Source organism: Triticum aestivum, chromosome 6A (genome assembly GCF_018294505.1).
Source record: "Triticum aestivum cultivar Chinese Spring chromosome 6A, IWGSC CS RefSeq v2.1, whole genome shotgun sequence".
Lineage (NCBI taxonomy): Eukaryota > Viridiplantae > Streptophyta > Magnoliopsida > Poales > Poaceae > Triticum > Triticum aestivum.
Genome location: NC_057809.1, coordinates 596,412,809 through 596,432,658, shown reverse-complemented (window position 1 = coordinate 596,432,658; position 19,850 = coordinate 596,412,809). Strand labels below are relative to the sequence as shown.

At 49.7% G+C, this 19,850-nt stretch overlaps 2 protein-coding genes across 2 annotated transcripts; one reads left to right on the top strand and one right to left on the bottom strand.

Annotated features, from left to right (window-relative positions):
• Nucleotides 1-310: 310 nt before the first annotated feature.
• On the bottom strand, nucleotides 311-1,881 carry LOC123131215 (uncharacterized). The gene is made up of 2 exons (XM_044550938.1): nucleotides 1,196-1,881; nucleotides 311-667 (listed from the first exon to the last, which is right to left on the bottom strand). The coding sequence occupies exon 1, from the start codon at nucleotides 1,675-1,677 to the stop codon at nucleotides 1,231-1,233; it is 447 nt and encodes a 148-aa protein (XP_044406873.1). The 5' UTR covers nucleotides 1,678-1,881; the 3' UTR covers nucleotides 311-667; nucleotides 1,196-1,230.
• An 11,506-nt stretch (nucleotides 1,882-13,387) lies between these two features.
• On the top strand, nucleotides 13,388-14,174 carry LOC123129780 (uncharacterized; the record flags this gene model as incomplete). The annotated part of the gene is made up of 1 exon (XM_044549809.1): nucleotides 13,388-14,174. A coding segment is annotated over one exon (555 nt), but the record flags the coding sequence as incomplete, so codon positions are not given.
• Between the last annotated feature and the right edge of the window lie 5,676 nt (nucleotides 14,175-19,850).

Here is a 19,850-nt window from a genome sequence, read left to right as displayed (position 1 = left end):
TGCTCGCAATCATGAAATTCAACAGAAATCTCGTCGTAATCCGGGAGGCTGGGACAGGGTTGCCACATGACGGGAGCGAGCGACGGCGAGACGCCACTGTGAAACAGAAAAAGAAATAGATGCAGATGGAGAAAGTTGTTGCTGCAAATCATCCATTGACGGATAAGCCTCCCGTCACGGGGCAAGAGATCAGACTCAAGATGGCAACGGGGACGAAACCCATCGGGTTTTGCCTTCCCAAACCCATCCCCACGAAAAAATCGTAAACCCGTCCCCGTCCTCATCATCGTGTGCGGGGTTAGTTTTCTGCCTGTCCCCTAAACCCATCGGGTTTCGGCAAACCCATGGAAAACCCACGATAAAATCAAAATATTTAAACAAATATAGTGGCGACAAAGAATAACATTTCAGCAGCAAAACAAGCACATTTCAGCAGTATAACTTGAGTAAATTTCAACAAAAAACAATAGTAGATGGTTCAACAGCTATATAAGTTCTAAAATAGAACTTATAGTTCACAAATCACTTTAAAATTGGAATCATCATGGCATCTTTCACATCTCCAAGCCTCCAAACGACCATCTTCAAATTTTCCAATGCCAAATCTATGAGAATGTAAAGTCTTGAAGACAACTCCAAAAGTTTTGTCCTTATTCATTGTCAGCATCTATGAGAATCAAATAAGTAGTAATGAACATCTTATGAAACATTGCAGCAAGATAGTGATAAACTTTATGATGATATGTAAAGAAAGGCACACTCATATATTTGTTTCTTATCCAATCTTGTGAACACATCAAGGCCTCTAAGATTTCGGGGGTAAGATGACTACGGTGGTGCAAAAATAATGTAATTTCGCGGATATTGCCGGGTTTCGGATTCGGGGATTACCGAAACGGGTGTAAACCCACGAAACCTGTCGGGTTGTATAATGTGCCCAACAACAGCCCCACGGGGATGAAAAGATGCCCATCCCCGTCCTCTAATAGGGTAAAAACCCACGGGGACGTGGGTTCGGGGCCCCATTGCCATCTTGAGATCAGACGCATGTGCCATGTGTCTCCAATTTGTCACTCGTGTTCATCTATATCCAAAACCAGGGGCGATAAACACGCCGGGCCGGAGAAGAAGAAGAGGCTCACTCTATGTACAGCTAAGTGGCTTAGCTAATTGACTAGGCCGGAATCGATTCTACCTTGCTATGGCATGTCGAGGTTGATTTGTTTACGTCTAGTTGTCGCGGGGACGCTCGCCGGCGGTGGACACGGCGGAGAGCCTACTGGGCCTGGGGCGGAACCCGCCCGCGCGCCTCCGTTGCTGCGACTGCTGCACCGCGGGTGACGGCTTGAGGGCCCTGCGGGCGCACTGCCGGCTGCTCATTCGCTTCGAGCCGAGACCGCGGATGGACGGCGGGGATGGGGGCTTGCTGCTGCCGGCGGGGGCCACCTGCTTGCGCTCCTTGTGGACGCTGCATCGGAACGAGCCCGGGTGGTTCGTCGCGGAGCACGTGCAGTAGTGCTGGCTCCTGGTGGGGGACGGGGACGAGACGCTGACGGACTTGCCCAGCAAGTGGGTGGCGTCGCCGCCGGCGAGCTTGACGGGGGTGGATGAGTAGGAGCGGCAGTTGGGTGTCGACAGCACAGGCCCGCTGGGCCGACTCGCAGCCGCCGTCGCCATGAACGTAGGAGACTCTGAGGGGGTGGAGGGAATGGAGGTTTTGGTGTCACTTGCGAGTTGCGATGATGGTTTCGGAGATTCTGGGAGTTGTAAACCAGAGGGAAGCGGGTTGGACGGGATTTATAGAGACGGCGATGCGCGACTAGGACCTGAACAACGTGACGCGCGAGCAGCCAGCCGCGGGCCGTTGGATCGCCTCAGCTTTGCTTGAAAACCGGCCGACCTCAGAAATGCATGCACGGGAGCATCGGTGTTTGTGGAGTCCGCGGGAAGGAAGGAAGGGATGGTGGAGTGGAGTGGCAGAGCGCGTCGTGATCCGGCCGCTTTTGTTGCTACCGCTCAGCATGTGGCTCTCCTTCGATTCTGGTCGACCGAACGATCAGACGTCGCCGTCTCTTTCACTGCCATCCGTTTCCCTCTCGCTTTCTTTTCTCTGTGTCTTTGTATGCATGGGCGCAATTTACTGTGTACTGCCGGCTGCCGTCCTCGGAGCCTTAGGGCATCTCCAGCCGTCCGGCCCCTCAGGGCGCCTAAATAGAACGGCCTCGAGGCGTGCCGGCGCTAGTTCTGCCCCTCAGGGCGCCTAAATAGAACGGCCTCGAGGCGTGCCGGCGCTAGTTCGGCCCCTGGGGGCGACCTAGCTCCCAGTCACGTCCCCAAGTGTCGGCCCCAGGATGCGGAAAATTTGAACTAGGTCGTTCCCACTCACAAAAGACGCCACAAATCCGGCGATTGGACGTAGTCTGGCGTTACAAAAAACAGAGCGCCGCACGCCGTAAGTTCGCGTGCGCAATGAATCACTCGACGGGGTCGGCTCCAGGCGTTGGCGGAGTCGGCGTGCGCGGGCTCGGCGTTGTCGGAGCTGCTTCCGTGCTGGGCTGTGTCGGCGCGGCTTCGGTACTGCTGGGCGGCTATGTAGAGGCGTCGTTCAGGCTTGGCGTCCGTGTGGCCGTGGGCGCGGGAGCTGGCGTCGTCGACGTTGCCGTCTGCATCTGGTTCAGGATGAGGCCGCGCTCCGCCATGTACCACGCCCTGAGCTGCTCGTCATTGCTCTGGAGCATGTCCGCCCCGCCCATCAGAAAAACCATGTCGGTGTTCCTCTTCTTCGCGGCGACGTTCGTCCGGAGCAGGTCGACGTTGGTCCGGAGCAGGTCGAGCTTGATGGCGCTGTTCGTCATCAGCGACGACCACCGCGCCTTGGTCTTCTCTTCACGTAGGACGGCCCGGGCCTGGGCGTCGGCGAGGCAATGCTCGATGGACTCCTGCACTCGCGCGGTTGCCGCGTCGGCGTTTTTCCCCTTCTTTACCAATTTGTGGCCGTCCGGCCATCCCTCTGACGCGCCCGGAGTCGTCGCGTTCGGCTTGTATGTCTCCTTGGCCTTGTCGAGGGTACGTCGGACTTCCGCCCACTTCTCGCACTTGTCAATGCGCTTGTAGACGTGGAGGAACTTGAAGTCGGCGTCGAGGTTGTCGCGCCGATACATGGTGAACATGCGCAGCAACTGCGCGGAGGAACAAACAGTTGGCGGGCGGCGGGCGTAGACGACGAAGAGATGCGGGCGAACGGCGTGCGTACCTGATCCCCAACGCTGGCGCCGCTCTCCGGGCGAGCCACGACCTCCTCGACGATTCCATGCCATTTGTTGCACGCCCCCTGGATACGTCCCCAATGATTCGCCATCGCCTTGGAGCCGCGCTGCATGTAGATGCCTTTGAAGTAGGGGTCGACGAGCTTCCGCTCGTCGAACTCGGCCTTGATGCGGTCCCAGTACGTCTCGAAGCTCTGGTTCGTGCCGGTGGTCGGGTCGAGGCAGACGACTTTCCATACTTCGGCGAGGCATTCCTCCTCCTTGGGCGTCCACTTGATGCGCGGTTCGCCTGGCCTAGCCGCCCGCTTCTTCTTCTGGCGCCCCTTCGTCGGATCAGGAGCCGGCTCCTCCTCCTCCTCCTCCTCCTCGTCCTCCTCCTCCTCGTCCTCCTCCTCCTCCTCGGGTTCCTGCGCTTAATGCGCGTCCTCGCCGTAGACGTAGCCGAGCTCGGCCTTCATGTCGCCGCTGAGATCCACTACCTCGTCCTGGGTGGCGAACCCGGGAGACGCGGCGGCTGCGGTCGATCCTGTCGCGATGATGTCGTCCATGTTAGCTCCCGTGTCCTCGGTGTCGCCGAGGTGCGAGAAGGGCAGCGGTCCATGGCGGAGATGGGGCGTCGGTGTGGACACGTAGGCGGGCGGCGAGTAGTTGTATGGAGGGTACTGCACGCTGATGAAGGCGGGCGAGGGTGTGCGCGTCGCGGGGTGGCCATGGGGGAAGGTCACGTTTGGGTTGAACCCACCGTGCGCGTCGCCGTCGGCGTAGCCGGGCGACGATGATCCCCATGGAGATCCGACGCCTTGCTGTCCCCAGGGCGCGTACTGGGCGTGGCTGACGACGGGTGGATTCATCATCCCCGCGTGGTCGACCGATGAGGAGGACGCCGCCGCGCGCGCCGTGTTGTTGCGGGCCTTCTTGGCGATGGCCCTGTTTCGCCGGTCGGCGGTGACTGTGTCGCGTCGCTGAACTTCCACCCTCCACTCGGCGTTCGACATGCCCGGTGGCTTCAATGGCGGCGCCCTCGGCTTCCTCTGCTTCGACTGGGCCACGGTGCCAGTCGTGGTTGCCGCCGCGCGCGGCATGGCGTACTTCTTTGGCAGCATGGCGACGACTGGAAGACGAGCGGGAGGGGGTTTGGCGGGAGAAAGGGAGGGAATGGCGGGAAGAAGGCGAGCGAGCGGGAGGGATGCGAGGGAAAAGCGTCAAGAAACGGCGGGAAAAGGCCCTCGGGTCGCCGCCGGGGCGGACCCACGCGCCTTTTTCGCTTGTGCCGGCTCCCCAAGCGCCCCCCAGGGCGCTGGGTTCGGCCTGGGTCCGCCGGCACCTGTTTTGGCCCGAGCCGGCGAAAAACGGGCTTCTGGGGACGCGATTGGACCGTTTTTTTGGCGCCGGCGCGGCAAAAACGCCTGGGGAGGGCATGTTGGAGGCGCGGCTGGAGATGCTCTTAGTTAATCATTCTTTTTGAAATGCTAGTTATCCTGCATTCACTAAAATGAAAAAAGTTGTTCGGTTAATTAAGAAAAAGCAAACGAAAACAAGATTGACAGTTGATTATGGAAAACCGGGCTTGAGGGCCTCGTCGAGACGGCATGCAGGTGTCATCGTCACCATTCCTCCCCTAGAGGTGTCATCGCCATCCCTAAACACTGAACAAACGACTCCGACTTCAAAGTAGGCGATCGTCAACTCAACACACACGGCGTGAAGATGAATGAAGATCCGAACCAAAACTCAGTCGCATGCAACCAGATAGTGCAGCTCCGACTCTGACGGACCACTACGAAAGACAAAACTAGGCATGGATAGCGCCGCGGAAGATCGCCGAACATACCATATGTAGCCAGTCATCGTATACTATAGAGGCCCCTCCGCTGCACCTTCGAGTTCACAACAACAGACAAACCGAGGCAATCCCGTGGACACGTCGGAGAAAAGTCGACTATCTCAATCACTGTCGCATTGCTGACATAGCTCCCACCACCATTGTTGCCACAGAGCTTGGATGCCACAACCACCGCCATCCACAGGACCTGCTCGCCGTTGCCGAGCTCCGAGACGAAGCCCCCAAGAGGGAAACAACACCAAGGCGCTGTCATCGCCCGATCACACAAGATTAAGGGTGTCCCCTGGAGAGGCAATGATGGCTGATCTGTGCAGGAGGGGTGCGGAAGCAAAGCAACAATGCCTCCAAGAAGGTTAACGCCGGCCACAGCCACCGCCATCGATGGTCACAACACAAGGCCGAGATAGGGTTTTCACCCAAGCTTCCTCACCGCCTCGGTCACACATCATAGCGCACCGGTGCCGACAAGCCCACCAATCACTGCCACAACATCGAAGACACCCATCGACGAAGAAGTATCGAGATCCGCCGCAGCCAACCACACCACGCAGAGACCACCAATGGCCAACCTCCATCACAAGGCGCCAGATCCATCCATAGTTGTCCGGAGATAGAGCCATCGGGCGCAGCGTGAGCCACTGCGTCTTGTCGAGCACCATGTTGACTGGGGACAAGAGAGCGCTGTTTAAGGCCAAGAACCACCATGGTTTCGAGCCGTGGCCAAGCATTCGATGAGATGACGCACCCCACGCACGCCACCATGCCCTCCGAAGACCAGATCAGCCACAACCACAGCCGGATGCGCCCTTCTTTGCAAACCCCGGCTTCCACTCAATGCCGGAACTGTGGCACCCAAGCCCCTTACGTAGCCGCGGGCCAAGCACAGCAAAAACGTGCTGCCTGGGCCCCGGTGCGCCGCTGCCCCTTGATGCCACCCCACCAGAGAGGCTGCCGCACGCCACGCCGAGGACTAGGGCCTCGCCAGATCCATGCCGGCCGGTGCCAGGAATCACCGGCGGCGCCCCTCCTTCACCACATCCGCGCGCCCGAGTCGCCCAGTCCTCCACAAGCCACTGGCCGAGCTCCAGATCTGACGTGAGCACGCTCACCACGCTCCCCCCGCGACTCCCCGTGTAGACCCGCACCTTCGCCGCGCACAAGCCACCCGCGCGGATCCCCCATGACTGCGCTTCCACCACCGCACCAAATCCAAGCGCGAGGGCCCCGAATCCACCGCACCGCCAGAGGAGAGGACCTCCTGACCTCCCGTTTCGCTCGCGGAATGAACCACACTCCAGCTCGGGCACGCTAGCCACGGGAACGCCGCACCCTAGAGAAGACAAAGCCTTACCACTGCCGCTGCCACACGATTTTGACTGGCGGCGCACCCTAGCGGTTGCAAGGGGGACGGCAGGGGGCTGTCGGCGGTTGCTAGTTTCGCCGCCCATGTCGCTCGTGCAGAGCGACGCGGGGGGGGGGGGGGTCAAGTTTATTTCAGCCTTAGTTAATCCTCGCAAAATTACTTACGACATGCTTTAAGTGCAACCGTCTGCTGCCACGGTGACCCTGGCCATGTGCAGCTGGGTGGCAGTCCACACTTGATGAACCCGAAGTGGAGACTAAGATCATGGATGCTCTCACTTGAGCTGTCCTCATTTAGTTTATGTTGTAATGCACAATCATACATTGTTTGACTATGGGTCTATGTCCAGTTGAGCCTTGTATCTATCTATTCTTATGTCGTAATGCACAACTATGCACTATTTTACTATGGATCTTCCTATTTATCATGTTATCTTAGTGTACTTTTTCATTATTTGTCTATGGCCATTGAGAATTCAGAATTGAAACTTGTTGGAAATTGGAAGTTTGGAACAAAGATGTATATATTCATTGGGTATGCTACCGGCCGACTTGTTTACTGCTTTCCACTTTTCATACTTGTCTGTCTCATATTATCAAGTCTAATATCATGCGATGTATTTTCTATTTGCATACACCCTGAGGAGTTGAGGATCATTCAAGACTAGAAAAGAAAAGAGGTATGTAAGCTTTACTGGCCCGAGAAGAGCGCACGTACGCCACGTACATCGCATCTCTTTTGGCTGGCGTAGCTAAGCTATGAACCAATATGGTGATACGAGGTCTTCTATATCTAATCTAGCCCATGAACATATTTTTCTTAACATGTAAGCATGACACCTCATCATTCAACATACATGGGAATTATCCGTAATAAAAATCCACCACAACATGCAACACATGCATGCATGGAAAATTCTGTTCTATAATGCTATTGGCATTTAATTCTTATATTCGTTCAAAAATTACTATTTCAAATATTCATTTTTTGGATAATCAAAAACTCACTGAAATATTGCAAAACAGTCCCGCAACAACATGCGGAGCATCATCTAGTTTATAGAAATAGCATCTATACGGCAAGCATGAAAAGTGGAAAGCAGTAAACAATTCGGCTTGCCAAATGTCTATATAAATCTGTATGTAGTTTGTAGTGGAATCTTTTAAAATACTTATATTTAGGAATGGAGGGAGTACAATGTAAATGTACGAGCCATGCATCCCTGTTGTACCGTACCACAATATACAGTTTAGTTGGTTTGCAAGCAGTTCAAATACACTTCAAATTGGTTTAATTCTAGTCTGGTTGTAGTTACAATTAATTCATGAACTAATTTATATCCTGGTTTAATTTTATTTATAGAAATGAAGAGAAAGAAGACTCTGGACAGTTGGTTTGCAAGAAGTTCAAATACACTTCCTATTGTACCTGAATCCAATATTGCCCCAATCAATGTTATTGTTCAACCTACCCCTCATTGAGAACATAATCCCCCATGATCCAACAAATGAGAGCACTAATCCCTCTGTTGATGAGAGCACTAATCCCTCGGTTGATGAGAGCACCAATCCCCCAAACGATGAGAGGACAAACCAACCAGCACCACCAAGACAATATATATTAGAATTTCATCCAAGTCAGATTTTTGGTGATCCGGCGGATCGAATACCAATAAAAGGTTATGCCCCTGAAATTCGAAGTGAACTGAGAAGAGCTTATTTGTTGAAAGAGAGAAACAAAGCAAGTGGGCATAAATTTGAATTCACATTGGATGGTAAAATTTGGAGACCTTTTCAACCACAACGGCTAGATAGGTTTGACTGGTTGGAATATAGTGTCACAAAAAGGAGGCTGCCTTTTGCTTCCCTTGTTTTCTTTTCAAGAAACCATCACAGGATGCTACATTTGGAAATGATGTATTTACCATAGATGGTTACAAACGTTGGAAAACAGCTTTGGCATGTTTTCAAAAACATGTTGGTGGTCCATCTAGTTATACCACAACATTGCTAGAGGCTTGTGTGATGATTTCAACAATCAAAGGGCCAATGTGGCTACCAAATTCTGAGTATATAGTAAAGAAGCTAAAATAAAATATAAATCCGGTTGACTGCATCATTGGATTGTGCAAGGTATCTCCTAGCTCAAGTGGAAGCTTTTCGTGGACATGATGAATCCTCCAATTCCATTAACAAAGGCAATTTCAGGGAGTTCTTGGACTGGCACAAAGACAAGAATAAAGATGTGAAAGATGCATTTGACAATGGGCAAGGTAATGCACTTAGATATGTTTAGAGATTCAAAAGGACCTTGCTACATGTTGTGCATTGGAGGTAACCAAAGTCATCAAGAATGAGCTTGTGAGGAACATAGCATTGATGTGCCAAATATGGATGTCTTGTTGGAGCTAATGGGGCAATCCGTTCGAAGTAAGAATAAGGTGACTCGACATCATTATTTCAAGGTGAGCATATTCAATGTTGCTATTGATGCAACTCTCACTGAGATGAACCACCAATTCAATGAAGTTAACACCGAGTTAGTGGATTGCATGTCTTGTCTTAATCCAGCTAACAACTTCTCAAAGTTTAATGATGACAAACTTATTCGTCTTGCTGAAATTTATGCTGAGGATTTTACACAAGCTGAATGGTTGTTGCTAAGATATCAGCTTCCAATGTTCCTTACAAATATTAGGAGAAGTGAGGAATTCAATGGATGTTACTACTCTTGCTCGGTTGATGGTTCAAACAACGAAACATAGAACTTTCCAACTGGTATATCGCCTTATCGAGTTGACATTGATTCTTCCAGTGGCAACTTTGTCGGTCGAGCGAATATTTTCAGCAATGAAGGTCATCAAAACCTATTTGCGCAATAAGATATCAGATGATTGGCTCAATGATTTAATGGTATGCTACTGTGAGAAAAGGATATTCAAAAGTATTCCCGATGATCAAATTATGATACGATTTCAGAAGAAGAAAAATCGCAAAGGACATTTGCCTCCTGAGTATGGTGTTATTTCTTAGAGGTATATCTCTGTTTTAGTACTAGTGTCCATAGTTAGTTTAGGATACCAAATTACCATATCACTAACTGTTGTGCTAATTTGGACAGATGGCTTGCAGTTCGTCACTTGCATTTTGGTTTGGACGTTTCCTACAACTACAATACTGTTAGTAAGAAGCAACACCATATCTTGTCTTTGTCTTTTTCTGGTTGCTTCTCTAGTACTTGATGTATTGGTGTGCAAATTGTATGAAACTCTGTTGTCTGGTCAATCATGCTACTAGTATTGGTCTTGAGAAATTTCATGTCCATTTGAGCACTTGTTTGGCACATATTGTCTATAAATTGATAAAACCATTTTTTTTCCTTTCAAAATTTGAAGTTTTTCAAAAATTCCAAAAAATGACAGAAAATACTACATGTTTCCAGTAGTAGGCTAGGAAATTTTGAGCTTATTTGGCCAAGAGGATTAGGAGACAATGGCCATTTTAGTGAACAGATTCAAATTTTGGTTCAAAATTTGATATTTCCTAAAAAATCCGGAAATTTTCTAGTAAATAGTACATGATTCAAGTAGTAATCTGGGATAGTTTCGGTTTATTTGCACAAAAGGATTAGGAGATAAGCGACTTCTTCAAAAGAGCATACGGTTTTCTCTGCGTAAACTTTGAGTCCATCCTCTATTTTTTTCTAGATTCGCCACTGACGGGGAGGGATGGCAACTAAACAGTTTAGTGAAATATCTAGATATTTAATCGTGGCAACGACGACATGGATGCACGGCCTAACAGCGACACGTACGGCTAGGCGCTGGGACATTACGCGGGCGATCGGCCATCAGGACGTGTGTAAATTGCTGACGACAAGTTGGTGGGAGACAGAATAGCCACTGGTCGACATGCCAATTGAGAGCGAGACTAGCCCTCGTCCTACCCTCCTGCGTGTGGTACGTGCTCCATGATTGGGTTGTCCAGTATGCTGCTTGCGTGGAATCTCATGAGGAAGCCACGAGAAAAGATACATGCATGCATCTCGCTCTCGCGATCGTGTGTCCATGTACAGTCAGATGAGAGAATGCAAGGAAGGAACCCTGTGCATGGCGCGTCATGTGGGCATGTGCCCGAAATATCCTGGTACATGTTGCGTCGACATGCTTGATTACACTAGACTGGTGGAACGTCCTGGTCGACCGGTGACAATGATTAATCTCGACATTTGGTTCATGGATATGGTTGGCCAAAACATATGACTCTTAACGTCACAGGACACTTCCAGGCGACTGAATGTTCAAGTAACATATACGGCCGCTGATGCAACGGGCACACGCGGTACATTTCCAACAGTAACCAATTGCTTGGTCGACTTAACCGAGGCTATCAGGATCAGATCATCATTGCCATCTGGTGAGTATTTTTCTTTTCGAGGCGCTCTTCATCTGGCGAGTAAACTATACCAATGGACTAATCGACTCAAACTTTTTCCAATTTTGACAGTCGTTAACACTCGATGCGCATTTCGTGGGTGTACCTAGGTTCAGCTGACTGAGAATTAACCAAGTCACACGCAAGTGATATAGTATGTAAGAAGAAAAAGAAAAAAAATACGAATCCCCATGCAAACTCAAAGGAAGATAGTATCGACTGAGGCATAACGAAGTCTCAGTCGATTGAGACTTAGCAAAACTGTTAGATTATTATAGGTACCTTTCATCCTCTGGCCGGCCCGCTGCTTCATTGCAGATGACCGTCGACCATGACCGAATGTCAAGCTCAATGCTTATCTAGAAAGTTTTCCATGGAATTCATCCGAAACAGAAATGCAAGTGGTAATCGACCAGCCCAACTGAAACGCGCATGAGCGGTGGCCGCTCCATTCAGAGCATGAAACCGCTAACTGGGACACTCCTGGAGTGCCTCGGGAGCCCCAAATCCTATTCAACGCCTTCAGCGCCTTTTACAGGTACGGGTAGCTACTTGTCCCCTCTAGCTAGGGTTTTGTTTCTCTCGGGGCGACTACCGCCGCCGTTGAGTTTTTTGTCTTCCCTGTCTCTGATCTCCCCAGATAGCTGACTTGGGCCGATCACGGGATGATCTTGTATCACTGCCCGGCCTTGGTATTCTTCCCTGGGGGTGAATGGGGGTTTTAGGGTTCCTTTCATAACATATGTTTTCTTTTCACGGGTTAAGGTTCCAAGATGGTTGTTTATGGCATGCCTAGTTCGGTGTCCAAGGTAGAAAAGATGATGGCGGAGCTAGGTCTTCGCGAGGAGGAAGAGGCCTCCTGCTCAACTAACATCCCCGTCCCCGTCCGCGTCCCCCTCACCCTCGACGAGGCCCCCACCAGCATACCCGTCCACCACTGTGCCACCAACCCCCACCAGGGCCATGGCTTAGTAGAGGACACGGTGATGTAGAGAGGACGCCAGAGAAGGGACTACGGGGGTGGAGGTGGAGGCGATGGAGGTGCTGGTGGTGGTGGAGTCGGGGGTGGGAAGCCATGGCCGGTGGGGCAATGGGGAAGCGTAGCAACTTAAGCTTAGGGATAGGACCAGGGTGGAGGCGAGTGGGAGGGATAGAGGCGAGTGGGATCGCCGTCGGCATCGGCCATATAGGGTTCGGTCGCTCATGTAGGGGGAGATGAGATTGTGCGAGAGGGGCAGATGACCAACAGGAAAAAACATAGGAGGAGAGAAAAAAAATATTGGGGAGGTTAGCGTTGTAAAAGTCGGTGGGTAGAGAGACTTCGACCGATTGATCGCATGGAGTATTACGGGAAGAAGCGAAAAGAAATGACAATGAACTCCCCCTTTAGGAGTAGAGATGCTCTAATCTAGCTAGTCCCTTTTGTGTTTTGTTCCACAATCAACCAAGGTATATAAGAAAGTACTTGGTAAGCATTTCAGGAAACTAGCTCGCTCCAGTACAGAAATAAAATTCAAATACCGAAGGCAAAAGTTTATGTTTCTACATGACACGAACATATCTCAGGAGATGACGCTACAATCGACGTAGGGCCGGGCCAGGCTTAGCCTGATTTGACACATACTACATTGCATGCTTAGGCCAAAAAGGATTAACAAGATCTTTCACTTTCGAAAATATCAACGAGATTCTTCCAAATGTGGCACCGTATTCTTATCGCATCTCAGGTGGAATCCCATACCAATGCACTAATCTAGCTAGTCCTTTTTATGTTTTGTTCCACAATCAACCAAAGAATATATAGAGCACATGGTGCTATATAGTGTTTATTATTTCTCCAAAATCGGATACAATCATATGCTCGCAATCAACTGAAGAATCTGCAATTAAAATCACCATCTCTTCAATTATATGCTTGCTAAAAAAACATGTACTCCAATTATGTGAGCATATGGACAAATGCAGTATATTGAAGATCCACAACTATAGGACGGAGCTCACATGATTGAAAGTAAATTTTAGCAGTGTCTGGTCCCGCCCTGCTTTCTCCAACAACAACGAAAGGGCCGGGACGCCTCCCGTCTTTAATCAATAGGCCATCTGATCACCAGCACCCGCGAGTGATGCAGCGCATGGAGACAGACAATGGCGGGTCGGGCAGGCACGTTGAGCTGTTTCTCATATAAAGCTATGGTACGCAATTTGCGTACCTTAAAAAAAATCTGGAGCATGAAGAATAGCGACATGCTACTAGTCAGAACACTGGTTTGTGTCTTTTTTATATATAAAAAGTGTACTGGTTTGTGGTGCAAGAAATTGGCCAGCATTTTTGACACAAAATATTCCAAGCAAGCTGGCATGACTCCTTTGAATATTGGAGGGTGGACCTACCTGCCTTGAATCCCGTCCGGGCCCACGGCACACCCACCCACAGCGCCCACCCGTAATCCCCACCCACTGAAGCTCGTCTTCGTCTCTATAAATTGCACCCAACCCGCTTCTCTCAGGTTTACTCCCGATTCCATCTCCTCCACGCACCCGATTCCAACTGCTCGCGCTCCTCGATCTCTCTCTCTCTCTCTCATGGCGACAGCAACCACAAAGTCGACCCAGCGGCCCGGTGCTCTCCATACCCACCTACCGCTCCGCCTCGCCCACCCGCGTCAAGCTCGCCAACGGCGCCACCCGCTCGCCGGGCAAGTCCGTCAGCGTCTCCTCCCCGTCATCCACCAGGAGCCGGCGGTCCTGCATGTGCTCCTCGACGAACCACCCGGGCTCGTTCCGTTGCAGCCTCCACAAGGAGCCCAAGCAGGAGGGGGCCCCCGCCGGGAGCAGCAAGCCCGCCTCCCCGCCGTCCGTCCGCAGCGCCTGCAGTCTGGGCTCGAAGCGCATGGACAGCGGGCAGTGTGCCCGCAGAGCGCTCGCGCCGTCCCCCGCCGCACAGCACCGGAGGCGCGCGGGCGGGTTCCGCCCCAGGCCGAGCAGGCTCTCCGCCGTCTCCGTGGCCGGCGAGCGTCCCAGCGACAACTGCCAGTAAACAAATCAACGTCGACATGCCATAGCAAGATACTACAGTTAGATGCTTTTGAGTTTTGACCGAATTTGACTCCGGCCTGGTCAGTTTAGCTAGCCCGTAGCAGTAGGTGGAGTGAGCCTCTTCCTCCTCTCTTCTGTAATCTGTACATACAGTGAGCTCGTCCTCTGCCCTCCGTGGTGTAAAATGAACGCCCTTGGTTTTGGATATACTACTTGAGTTACAGATTGAGACACATGGTGCATGCATCTCATCTTTGACCCGTGACGGGAGGCTTATCCGTCCTTTGATGATTTGTTTGCCGCGACAATTTTCTGCTTCTGTTTCTGTTTCTGGAGTGTGGATTCATCTCGCCCCTGTTTCGGTTTCGGATAAGCTCTGCAAAGAGATCAGTGGCGTCTCGCCGTCGCCTGCTCCCGTCACGCCGTACCCGTGCGTGCCCCGGCCGAACGGATCAGGCGAGGCCAAGCACGCACGGGGCGGTTCTGACGAGATTTGTGTAGAATTTTCAAGATCGAATCGATGAATGAACTGAGATATTTCTTCTTCCTACGTTCCTATTCGTGATATTTTACTGTTGGCGGGACGGACGGCGTAGCGGTTGGGATTCCCCTCCAACTCCTGAACTTGCGCAAGAAGATGATTGTGGACACTTCTTGTTTAGTGTGGAAGGCGATACTTCCGTTTCTTCGCCGGTAATGAGTTGCTTGGCATAAGTTGGTTCCCATCTCATCTCCCTATCAAATACGGTGTTTCTTTTGCTTAACGAGCCGATTACTGATCATACAAAGCACTTGGATCTTCTGTTGAGAACCGTTTGTCTGTGTGTGCGTACGTACTCTACACTGGATGCGTTGGGCATGTAGTAGCTGCTAAGCAAACAAACCAAGTGGGCTCGCTCATGGTGGAATAAAGTACTAGTTGAATATCTTATTACGAGTTGGTGGTACTCCCTCTGTTTTTATTTAGTCTGCATATTAGGTTTGACCGAAGTCAAACTTTGCAAAGTTTGACCAAGTTTATAAAAAAAAATATATAAACATTTATCATAACAAATCTATATGATGTGAAAGTACATTCAATAATGAATCTAGTAGTATTGATTATTTATTGTATATGTTAATATTTTTGTTTATAAACTTAGTCAAAGTTTACAAAGCTTGACTTTGACCAAAGCTAATATGCGAACTAAATGAAAACGAAGGGAGTAATACTCGTCAAATATCCATCTACTAGCCAGAAATTATGAAACGTCAGCGTCGCCAACATGCCTGCGCTGAGCACTTTCAGACGCCGGGCTCGGTCGCGCGCGCGGACGCACAAATGCCACTGACGCGACCGGAAGGAACTCTCTTGCCCGCGCACCAGGGCATATGATCGGTTCAGTGCAGTCCCGGGCTGGAAGATCTGCCTGGCACGGAACCTGGAGAGGTTCAGTGGCACCTACCCGGGCAGGCAATCCATGGCTACATACTGCAATTTTCCAGTGTCCAGGTAGGACGCGAGGGCGACCGGTAGGCCGGCCGGGGAGAAAAGTTCAGAATCGGTAACAGTGGCGGAGCTAGACCAAAACCATTGGGGGTGAAACGTAAATAACAAAGAGCTAGGGGGGCAAAAGGCTAATTTTCACCTCATCTTAGCCCTTAAAAAAAATTCTTCAGGGTTTTCTCCAAAGCTGGGGGGGCCACGGCCCCCCTCGGCCCCAACATAGCTCCGCCGTTGATCGGTAAACCGTCGGTAAAAGCCATGCGCCGGAGGCAATGTACCGACCCAGAGCTAGCGGCGCCGCCACTGAATTAGGTTATCCATCCATGGATGATTTGTTTGCCGCAGCAACTTTCTGCTTTTGTTTCTGTTTCTGTTTCTGGAGTGTGGACTCGCGCCTCTCTTTCGATTTTGGATAAGCTCCTCGGTGGCGTCTCGCTGTCGCTTGCTCCCGTCATATTTTCGTTCTTCCTGGGTCCAAGGCTCCAACTCTTGAACTTGCACAAGAAGATGATGTTGGGAGAATGGTGGGCGCGCGCAGCTGGCCAGCTTCTTGTTAGGGTTTCTTCTTCTTTTTCTTCTTCTTTTGCGGGTGAGCTTCTTGTTAGTTGTGGAAGCCGATACCAAAGTTTGCTCCTATTTCTCATCGTGCAAAAAATATTAGTGCCCTTTCCAAACGTTGAAACAGCTACCTCACAAGTGGAGTTGCTGAGAGTGAATATACTAGTACTACTACTAGTTTAATTAACGAACTTGTTGAATATCTGCGTAGTTGCTTTTTGGCACTACAACGACCCACAACAAACTCGTCAACTATTCGACGGGCATTTGTTGACCAAAAGAGGCTCTGGAGCGTCAGCGTCAACGACGGTCGAGCAGGTCAACAGAACGGATGACCGATCGCGCCGAGCTCCGTCGGAGGCCGGACTCGGTCGGAGGCATAGTTGGACTTGCCGCTTCCGAAGAAAGGTGGGTCTCTCTTGCCACAGACACGACACTCGCTCCAGGGACACTCTTGCCCGAGTGCCAGGGCACAATCGAGTCACTGCACAGTCACTCCACCTGGAATTATTCCAAGTCACGGAACCTGGACAAGTTCGGTGACACTTGACCGGGCAGGCAATCGAGAAATAAGGGATCGAGTAACCCTCCCGGCTCCTCAGTGATTTGGAGTTCCTGGCCGTCGGATCTGGTTGCTTGATGGATCTTGGGCCGTCGGATCGACCGCGTGGAAGACCTCGGCCATCGGATCAAAAAAAAGTTACTGCTGGAATGAATAGTTACTCCCGTTTCGTGCCACCGCGCGTAAATAGCCTGCCCTGCCGGGAGCATTTTCGTCATTTCGCTCACAGATGGTATAAAAGGGCCGGCTCCCGTGGTGAACCCTAACCTCCTCCTCTCCCCTCCCGAGGGCATCCTCTCCCTCTCTCGCTCGTTCCCCTCCCATCCCGCGCGCCTCCTCTCCTCTTCCTCTCTCCCCTAGCGCCGCCGCCCCTGCCTCCATCCATGCCGCCGCCCGGCCTCCTTCTCCTCTTCCTCTCGCCCCTAGCGCCACCGCCCCTGCCTCCTTCCCCACCACCGCCCGACCAACTCCCCTCACGTCCTCCTCCTTCCACCCCCTTCGATCTGGCGCCGCCCAAACCATGGAGAGCGGCCAAAGGAGCAACGACGGCCAGCCCCTGCCTCCTCTCCAGCACGTCCAGGGATCCATAGGTATGTGTCTATTTTGTTCTGTTCTTGGTCATTGGCTGCTGCTAATCTTTGATTTTTGCTTTCTTTTTCATGCAAATTGGTCCACAATTACCTGATTCTCGTCCTTCTGGTCAAACCCCTGGTAGGCGCCTCCTTCGATCTGTGCGTGCACGTCATCTATTAGCAGCCTCGCACGTCCTCTTCCACGGATCTTCAGATCAACCCCTCTTCTCCTCCTTTCCCCTCTTCTTTCCATACCTAGGTGTAGGATTGTATGGCAATATGCATTTTTGGCCTCGCCTCTGTTCTGATTGTCGGTCATATCTTTTCTGGTAAAAGCCAAAAGTATTTATGTCTTTGTGCATTGGATGTTGGTGGTTTCCTGTCTTCACTGCTTGTTTTTAGTGGAGTCTAAATATATGTCTTTTGTTCCTTGTCTGCATCCTCGTAGGGCCTATGATTGTTGGTCCTTTCACCTTTGTGCATGGAATGTTGGTGGTTTTGTTCATTTGTTGTTTTATTTATTGTTTCTTTTTACTGTGCTCCTATGATTTCAACAATAACTGAGGCAAGGGTGCCATGATCTGAGTTTCCAAATCTTGAATAGCAATTATGGTTTAATCAATATTTGCATTAGTGAGGAGCCGGGGTGGCCACACAAGCAGAATGGCCACACAAGGTGTTTTTCTCAATCAGATCACATGCATCTCTTAAAAATTATACAATAGCAAGTGTGATTTACAGATTATTAGATATTATCGGTCTATGCTTCATGTGGTTGCAGTGTTCTTACATCTAGATCTATGGACAGGGTCAGTTGCTCCTATCTGGACGAGCTTTGTCAGGGTCATGTGGTTGCTGCTGCTACCGCTTTGTCGGGGTCAAGGGTCAATAAAACTCAGGTTATTCCTCGATCCATAATTCTAGCATCTATAGTCAGGCTATCACTTTAGTCTTTTTTGCCTTTCTCTGACAGGTCAATTGATGTTGGGCACCAATCTTGCTCCTATTTGGGTGGGCTATAGCTTTGTCAGGCTGCCATCATATTCTGATCTTCCAGTGTTCCTTCTGCGGTGTGGAGGAGGTGTGGAAGTAGACCGTGGTGACGATTGCGCCATTACATGTTATTATTGTTCATATCTTATCATTAGAAATAGACATGTTATAAGGAAGATGTTACCGATATATTTCTTTCATGGTCAATGATTGTCTTGCTTTTCTGTGTCACATTGCTTATACCTGTCGTTTTCTAAAATTATTGCATGGTAGCTAGCTAATCTCTATGATAATAGTTTCTGAGATTCCAAAGGATTTTTAATTTTATTTCAGACCATGATAGCATTCCTTACCCATTGTCACCTTCCTTCTCTATCTTTGCATGATAGCTAGCTTCAGAATGATTGGCACATTTATTAACCATTTCATCTTTTTTGTGCATTGCAGGTTTGCTACTAAATTCACAAAAAAGTAGTGTTCTTTTGCATCACCATCCTATGGAGCCATGAGATCTGAACCTATGAATACAGAGAACATTAACTATGTTTGTGGATCACTACATGTTCTATTGGAACAAGGTGAGATCCTTTTTTTCAGCACTCGTTTGAACACGTGTTTTGCTTTCTGAGTATAATTGAACATCTTCAGCATCCATGGTGTACTGTTCTATATACTTTTTACTTGCAAGTCTACATCTCTATGTTTCATTGCTATTATAATTATGTACTTGTTAGAAAATTATAAGGGATTTTCTCACCGTGTCGTGTCATCTTTAGTGACTAAAACTATTTTTGTTGTTTGATAAGAATTTATGTCCCTTGTAGTTATGCAGATTGCCCAATAGGTGCCACACAGGACAGACAAGATAGACACTGCTTTTATCTGCGAATTACTATTTAAGAGATTCCAGTGTGTGCAACTGTAATTTTTTGGAAGTGTCTTGGATCTCTATTTTAAAAAAAAATCCCATTTAGTAGTAGTAGCACTCTCACAATGCTCACCGGCAGCATATATATAGCTTTGTTACAAATAGGTTCAACAACTAGATTCCTTTAGTTGGAACTCTGTAACTCGTTTAATTCTAAGTTGAGAACAGTATAATTGACCTGGTCACCAGCTTACTATATAGTCAAGTCTTTCTCGTGCACAATGCAGCATTTTGTTCTAGGATTACCTGTGGTGTACTCACTGACATCCACTACGTGGAGAGTAAAAGGTCATAGTGACAACGCCGCTTGGACTGCTTCTGGACTTCCATGGTGACACCAGGCTGTTCCAAGGCCAACCTGAGCTCCTCCTTGTGGTGAAGTTAGCCGGCGAGCTTCTTCTACCTCCACTCTGTGGACGTCAGCAGGTGAGATATATAGTCTCTACATTTCCATCATGCACAGACTTTGTATGCATGATGCTTCCATGGATTAGGATATGAAGTCGATGCTCTTACCACGATTTTACTTTTCTGGTTTTCTTTTCCTTTTGTTCTGCCATTATATCATTGTATCTCAATAGGTCCTACGACGGAGGTTGAAGGGTAGTATGATTTGAATCATGCTTGGTCAAATCAATATATAGTGATTTTGACTTTATGAACAACCAGATCAATTCTCTGGATGCCTTGTGCTTGTGCATATATAATTAGCTCTCATCTTTAGTTTAACTTTGGAACGAGAGTGAGATTCATGGTTGCAGTATCTAATTTTATAATGAATGGGCAATCTGTGGCCATCTATAGTAGAAT